This window comes from Solea senegalensis, linkage group LG9 (assembly GCF_019176455.1).
Source record: "Solea senegalensis isolate Sse05_10M linkage group LG9, IFAPA_SoseM_1, whole genome shotgun sequence".
In the NCBI taxonomy this organism is placed as follows: domain Eukaryota; kingdom Metazoa; phylum Chordata; class Actinopteri; order Pleuronectiformes; family Soleidae; genus Solea; species Solea senegalensis.
Genome location: NC_058029.1, coordinates 21652079 through 21664020, shown reverse-complemented (window position 1 = coordinate 21664020; position 11942 = coordinate 21652079). Strand labels below are relative to the sequence as shown.

General features: G+C 39.3%; 1 protein-coding gene across 5 annotated transcripts; it reads left to right on the top strand.

Annotated features, from left to right (window-relative positions):
- The first annotated feature begins 906 nt into the window (after positions 1 to 906).
- Positions 907 to 11624, top strand: pex5 (peroxisomal biogenesis factor 5). Of its 5 annotated transcripts, XM_044034391.1 has the most exons (17): positions 907 to 1131; positions 2357 to 2513; positions 2637 to 2675; positions 2782 to 2899; positions 3008 to 3154; positions 3304 to 3388; positions 3840 to 3930; positions 4208 to 4330; positions 5396 to 5509; positions 6493 to 6576; positions 6833 to 6952; positions 7873 to 8016; positions 8195 to 8265; positions 8488 to 8709; positions 8793 to 8958; positions 9036 to 9193; positions 10361 to 11624. In XM_044034391.1, exons 2-17 carry the CDS (start codon positions 2400 to 2402, stop codon positions 10605 to 10607), a joined length of 2043 nt encoding a protein of 680 aa, XP_043890326.1. In that variant the 5' UTR covers positions 907 to 1131; positions 2357 to 2399; the 3' UTR covers positions 10608 to 11624. The 5 variants fall into 5 exon arrangements, with proteins under 5 accessions (XP_043890326.1, XP_043890322.1, XP_043890324.1 ...); XM_044034387.1 differs by lacking the exon at positions 5396 to 5509 and having other exon boundaries at positions 6493 to 6594; XM_044034388.1 differs by lacking the exon at positions 5396 to 5509 and having other exon boundaries at positions 908 to 1131.
- The last annotated feature ends 318 nt before the right edge of the window (positions 11625 to 11942 follow it).

Below are 11942 nucleotides of genomic sequence, written 5' to 3'. Positions count from 1 at the left end.
ATTTAGACCCTACAATTACTTAACAATTTAAACAAAAATTGTATAATTCTGCATTTATGTCATTTGGAAATGTAAATTATACTAATCAAATAACGAAATGATAAAATGATACTTACATTTTCATGCATCTTTTAGTCAACCTAGTATTTTAGTATACAATCAGTAATAAAAGAGAGTATTGAAATCCATCCATCCTCTACCATGTTATCCTCCACGAGAATCATTTACTGAAATGTAATAAACAGATAATCCTACCTAATTTAAAATAACATCTTTAAGCTAAAGTACAACATATATAACGGTCACTTATTTACAAAGTGTTAATAAAATACAGTATATACTGTAATATGGGGTCTTTGGGGCCCCCAAAGGAAGGTCTACATTGAATTTATTTATAACAAACAAAGAAACAGAAAACACTTGATGGTTGCTCATAGCTTACATGTTATGGAGGTGCACAATTTCTGGCCTTGTCACCATTAAAACAAAAACAGCAACTAAAACAGTAAGATTTTATTATTGTTTTGTTATTGTGTACTTGAGGGGACACAGTTTGCAAAAAAAAGTGTAAAACAGCCCCCAGCCTTTTTAAGGGGAGGAAAATATAATTTACTGTCTCAAAAATGATCAGTGTATTGAATAATATGAAGTTACAGTGAAATAATAGCATTTATTTGCTCGCTAATGGGACACCTCATCAAACTTCGCTGATAACGCTGATTTAATCAATACTCTTTTGTCATTTTTCATTTTCTTGAGTGGAATCCACGCGTAGGAATGCTGTTCCACCGTAATTTGAATGCGTATGCGCGCTTCCGCGGATGGGGAAACGAATTATAACGAGAACACGTACATTGGCATTACACCGCTGAAATGCACTTACGTAAAGTCGTCTGAGAATGCAAAACCAACGTAACATTACGCGAGAACTCCGAGCGTCTACAGACGTGTTTTGTGGGTCATGGAGAAGGAAGGTAAATAAAAGAGCAACGCAAACGACGTTGGTGGCTGTTTTCACACGGTTCCCGTGAGGTTTGACGCGCTGGTTGCGGAAACTTGTGTTCTGAAAAGGGAGTAAAAACAGACGGAGAGGAGGGACGGACGGTTCGGCTCCAGCAGAAGCTGTCGGCGGTGAGATGAACACCATGCTACCCGTCTCTTCATGCCTCCGTTGCTCCATACTACAGCAGTCATCTCTGCACTCTCTGTACAGGAGCTAGCCGCCACTGTTAGCTACCGTTAGCAGTAGTCGCTATTGATAATAGCTTAACGACTTATTAAATGTCGATATTTTTCTTTTTCAACTAGCTCTTTAATATGCTGCGTGTCGCCTTTAAACACCGAGTGAACGCAGACCAAGCTAACGTTAATGCAGATAATGACTGAACTAGAGTTAGCTTCCTCCTGCATTACAGACACTGACTGACACAGTGACAGTAGTTTGATTAAAAACCCGTGGGTCAGCATCTGTATTCTGGCAGTGGGTTGCTTTGCAGATGCGCTTGTAAAATGTTTACAACAAAAGATGGACTATGTGTGATGGAGCTATTGTATGCAGTAGGTTCTGTGCATGCAAGTGTTTAAGTAACCTGTCTGAGATAGTGTATTAATATCTGACTAATCCTCTTTTACTTTGACCCTAATCATCATTCTGCAGCTGTTCACTAGGAATAAAATGTCCCTTTTGTTTGTATCTCGTTATTTGTTGCTTAAAGAGTCCACTTGTAGAATGGTAACTGTTCTGCAGGTTTTATAAATACTTACCTATAAATAAGATGTTCAGTTTTTGTTTGACACTGTACTGTTGTTTGTTTGACACTGTACTGTTTGACAGTAGCAAGTAATACAAGAGGTTAACAAATTGTAAAAGTTAGTCATTATGAAATTATTTAGCTTCCATTCCCAGCCATGTGTTACATTTAATAAATGTTAACAATATGATGATTTAGCTTTAAAAAAAAAAAGAAAAAAGTTTTCACTGTTAGTTTTTTGTTCTCACTCTAAAGGCTGCAATGGAATGTGCTGAACTAGTGGGACTGGAAGAGTGAAATGTGCAGTGAGTGTCTGTGTGCCTGATGAGACATCATGTCCACATTATTTATGGTTCAGCTTCAGTCAGGATATGGAAAAACAGCAGATGGAGGCATGGAGCTTGACTTTGCTAATGTGACACGAGGCGTGCAGTGTTGTGTGGACACCCTCGAGGGCTGAAGTTGCCTGAACATCGGCGATCAGAAGAACTAAAAATGTTGCTCTGTGCTTCATTGATGCTGTGAACTTTCTTGAACCCAGACTCAATTTTGTGGAATTTTCCAAAACAAAGAATGAGTAACACATCTCTTCACTCTTTTTGCAGTTCTCAGGTGATCTGATTGGGTTTGCCTCATTCTTGTGTTGCCATGGCGATGCGGGAGTTGGTGGAGGCAGAATGTGGGGGAGCCAATCCCCTCATGAAGCTGACCAGTCATATGACCAAGGAAGGGGGGGCATGGCGGCACCGCTCGACACCGACAGTGAGTAATTTGTAGATATCTGTTAAATGTTTAGTTCAAATATGAATAACTGCCATATTTTTCCAACCATATCTTAAATGTTGGCATGGGACTCATTTATTTTTATTTGAATTTTTATCCCAGATTCCCCCCACTCCTATTGAAATTGCAACAGAAGAAGAGGTTAGTACTGTATAATGCTTCATAATGTTTGTTAAATATTCCTGCACACACTGTATGTCATTTCTTAAAACAGAAATAAAGCTGCTGTTCTTAATTTTTGTTGCAGCTAGTGAATGAGTTCCTTCAGGCCCCCCCACGACCCCCCCACACATTTGACATGGGTCAACTGCTGGAGGAGATGCAGCAAATTGACCAGCAAAGCTACAGACAAGCTCCACAGAGAGGTTCACCTTATTGAAATCATCATCATTATTGTTTTTATGCACATTTAGCATTCAAGGTTTGGGTGTTGTGAACCGTTGTCGGTATTTTTCTGCACTTTGGTTTCATAGCTCCAGATGTGGCAGCACTGGCTCTCTCTGGAGACTGGGCGGCCGAGTTCCTCTCGGGTTCCGAATCTGCTTCTGCACCAGGCCTCATCGCTCTCGGTGATACAGCAGATGCTGATTGGACGAGAGAGTTTATTGCTGAGGCTGCAGGTTGAGTTTGTTTTACTTGCTTTTTCTTTTGTTCTGGAAACATACAGTGTAGTCTGCCATATATCAATTTCAGCTGACATCAAAGCTAATGTGCCTGACATGAATAATTTTGCATCATCTGCTTTTTTTGTCTTTCTTTTCAAATCCAGATCCTGGGCGCTGGGCAGAGGAATATCTGGAGCAGTCGGAGGAGAAGTTGTGGCTTGGAGACCTGGGAGAAAAGGAAAATGAATGGTTAGAGTAGGGGTTAGGGGAATTGGATATAAAGTTTTGAAAATATGCAGATTTTTAAAAAAAATTAAAAATAGCTCCTTCAGCCACACTACAATAAATGTGGCGTGTAGACTACATATTTGTGGGAGAGTGAAAAAGAACAATGGCATGGGTAGAGAAAGGGTTTGAAAGCATGATTGATAATATTCTTTTGCCTGTTGAATTTAAATCTTTCAAACTTTTAACCTTGACTGTTGACATGGAGCATGTCCAGGCATGAGCTCTTGTCAAAATCAAATGAAGCATCTGAGCTGAAAGTGAAAGCTGCTGTGTAGTATTGGCCAGATGTCTAAGCACTGACCTCCAGAACTCACCTGTACAACATTTCATACAGTATATAGCATAAACTAGAACAGTTTCTTCTATAATTCCTCACATTTTAGTGTTCATATGTTTGTCATTAACCTTGCAGGACAAAGGAGTATCAGGCAGGAGAGGAGCTCAGACAGACGGCCAATGAGCTTGTCTCAAAGGTTGATGACCCCAAGTTACAAAACACAGAGGTGAGCAGTATGTTTGTGGATTTCTGACTTTGCCATTGGATCCTTATGTAACGCCTCACACCATTCGTTTTACATATATGTCACCATATCCTTTCTCTTTGATTAGATTTAGTCTTTTGGCAGCATCATTGTTTATGTTTTTTTTCTCAAGGTCTTCTTGTGGGAAGAAAGTAGTTGGATTGGAAAAAAACTAGCGGTGTATTAGTATAAACCTGACCATTTAGTCATGGTAATGGTAAATGCTTTCTTGTTGTCATCTTTTTCCGTTGTTGTGTAGTTCCTGCGTTTCGTTAGGCAGATTGGCGAGGGCAGTGTCACAGTGGAGAGCAGAGCAGACAGACAGCTCACAGATAAAGCTCAGGCCGTGGAGGCTCAGAACTGGGCCTCCAACCTCAACCAGGTACGAGTCACTGCCCACTGAGGAGGGGATGGTTGCGTCTGGGAATTCACTGGGGAAGCACTTTTTAGTTAACTTTAATACAGTATAGACTTGGCCCCGTGACTCATCACCCCAGTATCTGATGCAGAGTAACATTTTCCAGAAATGTAACCAAAAACAGCTTCTACACTGGCTGTAATATGAAGCTCATGGCTTCATAGCCGTGCAGATGGAATTTATTTAGCACAGAGAGGAATCTTAGAACTGTCAGCCTCTTCTCTTATACGTTTAGTTTTTAATACACAGTCCAAATAAGTTATTTTATATTTGGTTTTAAGTGTTAACTCTGACTTAGCCCAACATTCAGTTAAGACATAAAAAGGCTGATGCCTGGTTTTGGATTGAACCTAATTCAGGATACAGGAGATTCCAGTTCTACCCAGAAAAGAAAACGTTTGAAATGAAGAAATTTAGTGTAAAATTTAAGAGATGTAAGTCAAAATGATTTGTTTACAAATTAAAGTTTTATTACTTATAATTACGATACAAATTCAAAAGTCAATATTGTGAGTCAACATTTTACAAAATTAAAGGAGAAGAGACAAAGGAAAGAGGAAGAAGAAGGCAGTAATTCAACATTACTGATGCCAAATATCGTAAAACATACAACATCAATTTTGATTTGGTATTGATACGTTTAAATGTGTCATATACAATATTAACTTTTTACTTGATAGATATACATTTTGACATAGCAGTTTTACTTTTTATTAGGGATGAAAAAGTGGCATGTTTTGCTTTTGAATATAATGGACTAAAAGCTACCCAGGTTGTAGACTCTTTAACATGGCTTCATTATACTTGTAGTTACCCTCTAACATGTACTTTTCTTATTTTTTGACCTGCCTTCAAACTCCTGGCTTGCCATTCCCTCAATTAACAACTGCCATTCCTCCTGCTACTACTTAAAATGATTCCTCTTATGCTTATGCCTATGCCTCTAAAAACCCTCCTTACAAACTGCTCGCATCCTGAAACATTGCCACATACCCCACCACCACCATTCCACCTCGCCTTCTGCCTTAGTTCCTGATGGAGACAGGGGGAGGGAGTCTTCCCCTGGTTCCCCCAGAGAGGAATAAGAAGATTGAAAAAACTAAAGCTAAACAGGCAGAGAAGTGGGCCAAGGTCATCAGGCAGGTAGGACCTCTGTGGTCGTAGCAGCAATAGGTTTAATATTTTTATCTCCATTTATTAATTTTTTATGGATGTCACGATCAGCTTCTGTGGCCCCCCGAGCCATTACTTTTGGGTATCTGCCTGTATGAAGTCCAGATCCAATACGTGTCTTTGCTTATATAATAGAATGCACAGTACACAATTTAAAAAAAATAAATAAATAATAATAATATTCTTGACTGAGGTTTAGAGAGAAAGAAGAACATCTATCATCTGTCTGTACTGCCGCTGCTAGAGAAAAGGAGAGAAAGACAGAGAGTGTGGAGGAGCCACCAGCTCTCTGTTAGCTAAACCAGCGCTGTGTTTGTGTACAGCATGTCATAAAAATGCAACCAGAATTGTGAATATATCTCTTCTCTACATGTTTGTTGAACAGATGGATTGACACCAGAGCATTTAGGTTCATATTCTGCACAAACACTGAATATGTCGTTGTTGTGCTGACGTTCACTGACGCAGAGGACAGAGTTGTATTAAAATATGTAGGATTAAATGAAACGCAGCTAATATGATGGGGGAAATCGCCAATCTGCCATCAATTAAAAATGCTCACATTGGCTCCAGTCAGATACTTGAGATCAGGATCACGACATCCCCAATTGTTATGTTTTTGTTTTGCTGCTGGTGTTGTACTTTGTTATAGTTCTAATGAATAAGACACACTCAGCATTAAATTATTGTTTGCTGTTGCAACATCTTCTGTCTCAAAACCATAAGGAGTTGATTTAAAAAGAAAAGGAAGGAATGGGAGAAAATTAGCTTTTTCTGTGCTGTGCTGTGCTATGCTGTGCAGTGTCTTCCTTCATCGTTTCCACCATTTCATTCACTTTCCTCTATATTTTTTGCTGTTTTAATGTAACCACCCTCAACTTAAATATGTTTTCATAGCTGCAGACATGAAGACTTCACTCTGTCACCCTGTCAATGCTCTTATTGCCGCTCAGGTGTCAGAAGAGTCAGCTGAAGCCTGGGTAGATGAGTTCACCACAACCGGACCAGTTTTCCAACAAGCCAAAGCTGCAGTGGAGGTGAGAGAAGCTCAAAAGGTAAAGCTGCTGGGTATTAAATGTGAAGGTTACAGCGCATTGTGCCCTGGAAGTTGAAGTTTGAAATGGAGATTAAATAGCCAGTGTCTCTTTCTTTTGACTTTGTTGTGCTCCAAAATACCATCATTACACACTTGTCTTCCATTTGGTTGGAAAACTAAAGGTCAAACGTGTAATACAGGATTGATATATGACGCGAGATGTGAGGTAATGATGTGTATCTCTGCCGCTTTGACAGAGTGATGTGGATTTCTGGGAGAAGCTGCAGGAGGAGTGGGAGGAGATGGCAAAGAGGGATGCAGAGAGCCACCCCTGGCTGTCTGACTTTGATCAGCTACTCAGTTCATCATACGACAAGGTAGATGTCAACCTGCTCACATCAACCGACTGCTGAGGAAGTTTATACTGTATATGGGAGGATTTCAGCTATTTTCATAGCCCTGGAAGATATTTGATAACAGTGAATATTGCGATGTTGATATGACTTTGCCATAAATAAATCCATAATGTACATATAACAAAGACAAAAACATATCTAAAAATGGAGACTAGTGTTAAATATTGAGTGGTGTAATTATTTTTCCGAAACATGTCTAAAACTCCATAAAAACCCTTATTTCAGTTCAGGGTTATGGATCAGCATGTTGGTCCTCATTTGGTCTTTTTAATTTTCATTTGGCTACTTTCAGAGTGAGAGAGAGAATGGGAGTGAGGAAGGAAATACTTAGTACTAGAAGTTAGCCAGTGTATTGTCTTATTTTTCACTAATGGATCACAACTTCTCATTGCCATTTTGCTGCATGTTTTTCTGATGAAGCTCTTCCTGTAAAGCACAAAACCAACAGTTCCAATAATTCCATGCAGCTTCCCACCCTCATCAAACTAGGTATTTTGTTACCGTTCTGATTAAGAGCTAGCAGCAGAAATGCCATACTGTGCGTTTAAGTAATGGGTGTTGATATCATTCTGCTTTGGGTTCACTGCTAACATGTAATGTAATGCACTTCATCTCTATCACCTTTACAACAACCCACAGGTGCTTTACAAAATAAAAGCATTACAGAAGCGCAGCATAGTATCAATTTTTTGTGATATATATTTTGTAATATATACGTTGTGTATATCGATACTGCAATGATATATTGTGCAAAAACTATGCACATGCATATCTCACTGAAAAGAATGCTGTTTTTAGTTACTGCATGTGTGGTTCTGCGTGGTTCCCTGTTACAGAAATGAGCTCAGCAGCTTTTGTTTTTCTGCTTGTGTCCGTGACAGGGATATCAGTTTGAAGACGACAACCCGTATTTATCCCATCCTGACCCTTTGTCAGAGGGAGTGAAGAGGATGGAGGCAGGAGACATTCCTGGTGCCGTACGCTTCTTTGAAAGCGCTGTACAGCGAGAGCCAGACAACCCGCTGGTGAGCCTCTGAGAAACCTGCAGTTTCAGTTGCATGTTTCATTTTTTGAATTCATTTATTACTTTCAAAAACAGTTCAATAAATCTCATTACTTTTATTTTAAGTGGATCATCTCCCTGATAGAAAGCATTTGTCGTGATGCTTTGGTGTGGTTGCATCTGTTTTCTTTTAATTGCAGGCTTGGCAGTATCTGGGAACCTGTCAGGCAGAAAACGAGCAAGAATTTGCTGCAATCAGCGCCCTCCGCAGGTCAGAAATGACAATTGCAATATGAGAGTCATGATGACTGCAAAAGATATTGAAGATATTGGAGCTGGTCTGTTTCCTGTAAAGGATTTGGGGGAAATTCTTAATGATTATGAGTGATAATCAAAGGCTGTAATTGCAAAATGGTTTTCAATGAATCTAAATCATTGGATAAAAACACAATCATTATTTATTTTCTGGCTTTTTTTTCCATTTTTCACACAGATGTATAGACCTGAAGAACGACAACCTGACTGCTCTGATGGCGTTGGCTGTCAGTTTTACTAACGAGTCGCTGCACAGGCAGGCCTGTGAGACCCTCCGTGATTGGCTAAAACACAATCCAAAATACCGCTCTGTTTGGGAGCAGAGTGAACTCGAACAACAAAAGGATGGTTCCAGTGACCGGGAGAAGGAGAGGGAGAGGTTCGGGTCACTGCTGCCAGAGTGAGTACGCGTTAATTTTCTAGACTTTGTATACTACTTTGTAGTATTGAAATACTAACCCTCACTGTCTTTCTGTTTTCTAGATCTTTGTTTACAGATGTCCAGTCGTTGTTCCTGCGTGCAGCTAACTCTGACCCAGCCCAGGTGGATCCCCAGCTGCAGTGTGGTCTGGGGGTTCTCTTCAACCTCAGCGGAGAGTACGATAAGGCTGTAGACTGTTTCAGTGCTGCTCTCTCTGTCACACCACAGGTTGGTTCAGAAGCCAATGCTGAGATCCTGATTTGTTTTTTTTGAATTCACCTTCTTATCATCTTTCTCTCTACCAGGACTACCTGCTGTGGAATAAGTTGGGTGCAACACTGGCCAACGGAAGTCGCTCAGAGGAGGCAGTGGCCGCCTACAGGAGAGCTCTGGAGCTGCAGCCAGGTTTCGTCCGTAGTCGCTACAATTTGGGCATTAGCTGTGTCAACTTAGGAGCACACAGGTAAAGAAACAGCATGTTTATTTATTGGTGTTAATTAGAAAAAATGATTCACAGTCCCTGATCAGACCCGGTATCAACATCCATCTCAGTCGATTCAATTAGAAGTAGTTGAGCAGCTGAGATCAAATCACATAAATCCACCAAAGTTTTGTATCATTAAGACATCGTTTTGGGGAAAATGATGTCATAATCCCACATTCTTGTCGTCATACTCCTCCTCTTGTGTTTGGAGATTTGTTCTGGTTGGAATAAAGCTTTATTTCCAAAAACAACAACAAAGTTTGCACACATGCCTTATGCACATGCTCAATGGTTTCTTCTCTGTGTTTGGTGTAGCAACATTACAGCGCCATGTATAGGGCTGGCACATGTACTACAGCATGTCGAGTCATTTTATATAGACGAAGACGTTTCCTGAAACAATGCTGTGTTTATAGAAAACCTTTTCAAAATGAAAGAAAAATATCATTTATGTTTCGTTTTAGGACCTCATTCTAACACAAGGTGTGAAATGGTGTACATAGAGCTGTCCAGTTTTGATCAGATCACCCATGATTTATGTTAATAACAGATGTGAACAGGGCCTTACAAAGCAAATGTTTGCAAATGTGTCAGGTTTTATGTTTAAAGGTCCAGTATGTAAGAATTAATGGGATAGTAATAGTAAACATCTATATATAGTAACAAACAGAGGACTTGCCCGCTCACCCCTCCCTTTGTCAAATGGGAACGGAACTACAGTGTCCTTTTACATATCAGGGAGGATGTCCTATGTCTTTGTTTGTGTAGTTATAGTAAGCTTATGATTCAAAATGCACAAGATGGATGACAGCCCCGCCCAAAGTAAGGCCCTTGCACCTAAGTACAAACCAATTATACATTTACTCAAAGATACTTATGGGTATTATATTCAACTTCAACCAATAAACCCTCCTAAATTTTGCGCATAGGACATTTTAAATACCATTATTAGACTGAATAAATTCAGTCAGAAGGATTGTGTGGAGGAGAAAAACACTAGTAAAAACCTTAAGGTTGAATCACAATCCTGGTGTTCACAACACTTCCAAGGTGATTTTAATTGAGTTATTAACAGAATGTTGCAGCTAATGTAAGTGTTATCTATCTAAAAATAAGCTTTTCATCTTGTCCTGCTTCCCTCCTCAGAGAGGCAGTGGAGCACTTCCTCGAAGCTCTGTCTCTTCAGCGCCAGGCGTCAGGGGAAGGGGCGAGAGCAGTTCGGGGGCCTGGAGGTGCTGCAGCAACCATGATGTCGGACAACATCTGGTCTACCCTGCGCATGGCTCTCAGCATGATGGGGGAGAGCTCTCTGTATGGTGCCGCTGATCGCCGGGACTTGGACACATTATTGGCTCATTTTTGCCAGAGAGAAGTGGAAGGTGGGACTGAATGAAATACAGCCAGAAGTGGTGGGCTCATCATGTGTGAATGTGTCCTGCTGGGAGGTAAATGTTTGGCTGACTGAAGGAATCGGAATCAGAGTGGTGACGGTTAGCGAGAAAAGAGACACTGTGACTTACCTTCCATCCTAAGGACTTCATTTTGTGCTTGTATGTTTTAAACAACGTCCATCAAATGTTGCAGTCTGTACTAGAAGAGAAATCAGCTAGCAGCAGTAATACAGTTATGTCGCTGTATTTGAAATGTTTGACAGTTCGTTCATTTCCTCCAACTCTGTTGATCTGGGGAACTGGGTTTTTTTTGTTTGTTTTTTTCAAGATTTGTTCTCGATGAAGAAAGTAAATGAAAACGCATGAATGAATCACCTTTGATTTCACTAAGCACCAGTGTGGACAGTTCTGTTAACTCGATGTTCTCATTTTGTTTCTCAACAGCAGGATGTAAATGAACTGTTTCTCTCTTTCTCTTGTGTCTCATCTCTTGTGTAAATTAAAGGTAAAGTGTTGCAATGACATTTAAAAAAACAAAACAAAAAACATTGTCTTGCTTTTTATCAAAAGCGCTTTCAAGGGAACTATTATAACAGTCCAGAGTACAAACACTAGTCAAAAGATCAATAGTGGCTTGTTTTTCTGTTACCGATTAACCTATATATTATTTAATTTTTTTTAGTAATCATTTATCAGCCAGGACAACAAACTGACAACCAGCAGGACTGTTACTGTGTGTATGTGTGTACATTACAGTATGTGTGTGTTTTGGGGGTATTGTGTGGGATATTAATCGTGCGTTAGGTCATATAATTGAAACATCGTTGATAATGATTCTGCAGGCTCTTATCTTGCCTTTTTTTCATAGCGCTCTTGTAAAACAACATGCTTCATTGTAAAATAATGCCATATTGTGTATTGTAAAATAATTGTTGCACTATAATTGTTTTCAGGCTAGTTTAATCCTGACTGCAATGTTTAATATAATATTCAGCAATAAAGCTTTGATTCCAAACCTGTTGATGATTTATTTGGTTTTTATGTATCAGCTTTTACAGACATTGAACAAAATGGCCAGGTGTCAAATGTACTGTATGGAAAATAAATGTTTATTTTAACTTACCTGATCAGGAAAAAGTGACCACAACCTCTATGCATTTAATAGCTGTTTTATAATGGTTTAATTCCTGAAACTGAACTTCATTGTTCATTTATTCAAAATAAAGGAGATTATTATTATTATTATTATTATTATTATTATTATTATTATTGATAATAATAATAAATAAATGTAAGCTTAGACTGTATTTTGGGTTTGTATGAGTTAATGCATCTTT

Bases quoted from the DNA above. Each gene is read 5' to 3' on its own strand.
- pex5 (XM_044034391.1), top strand. From the start codon at position 2,400: ATGGCGATGCGGGAGTTGGTGGAGGCAGAATGTGGGGGAGCCAATCCC. The intron at 3,155-3,303 runs GTTGAGTTTGTT...TTTCAAATCCAG, and splicing joins GTTTATTGCTGAGGCTGCAG to ATCCTGGGCGCTGGGCAGAG. The intron at 4,331-5,395 runs GTACGAGTCACT...CTTCTGCCTTAG, and splicing joins GGGCCTCCAACCTCAACCAG to TTCCTGATGGAGACAGGGGG.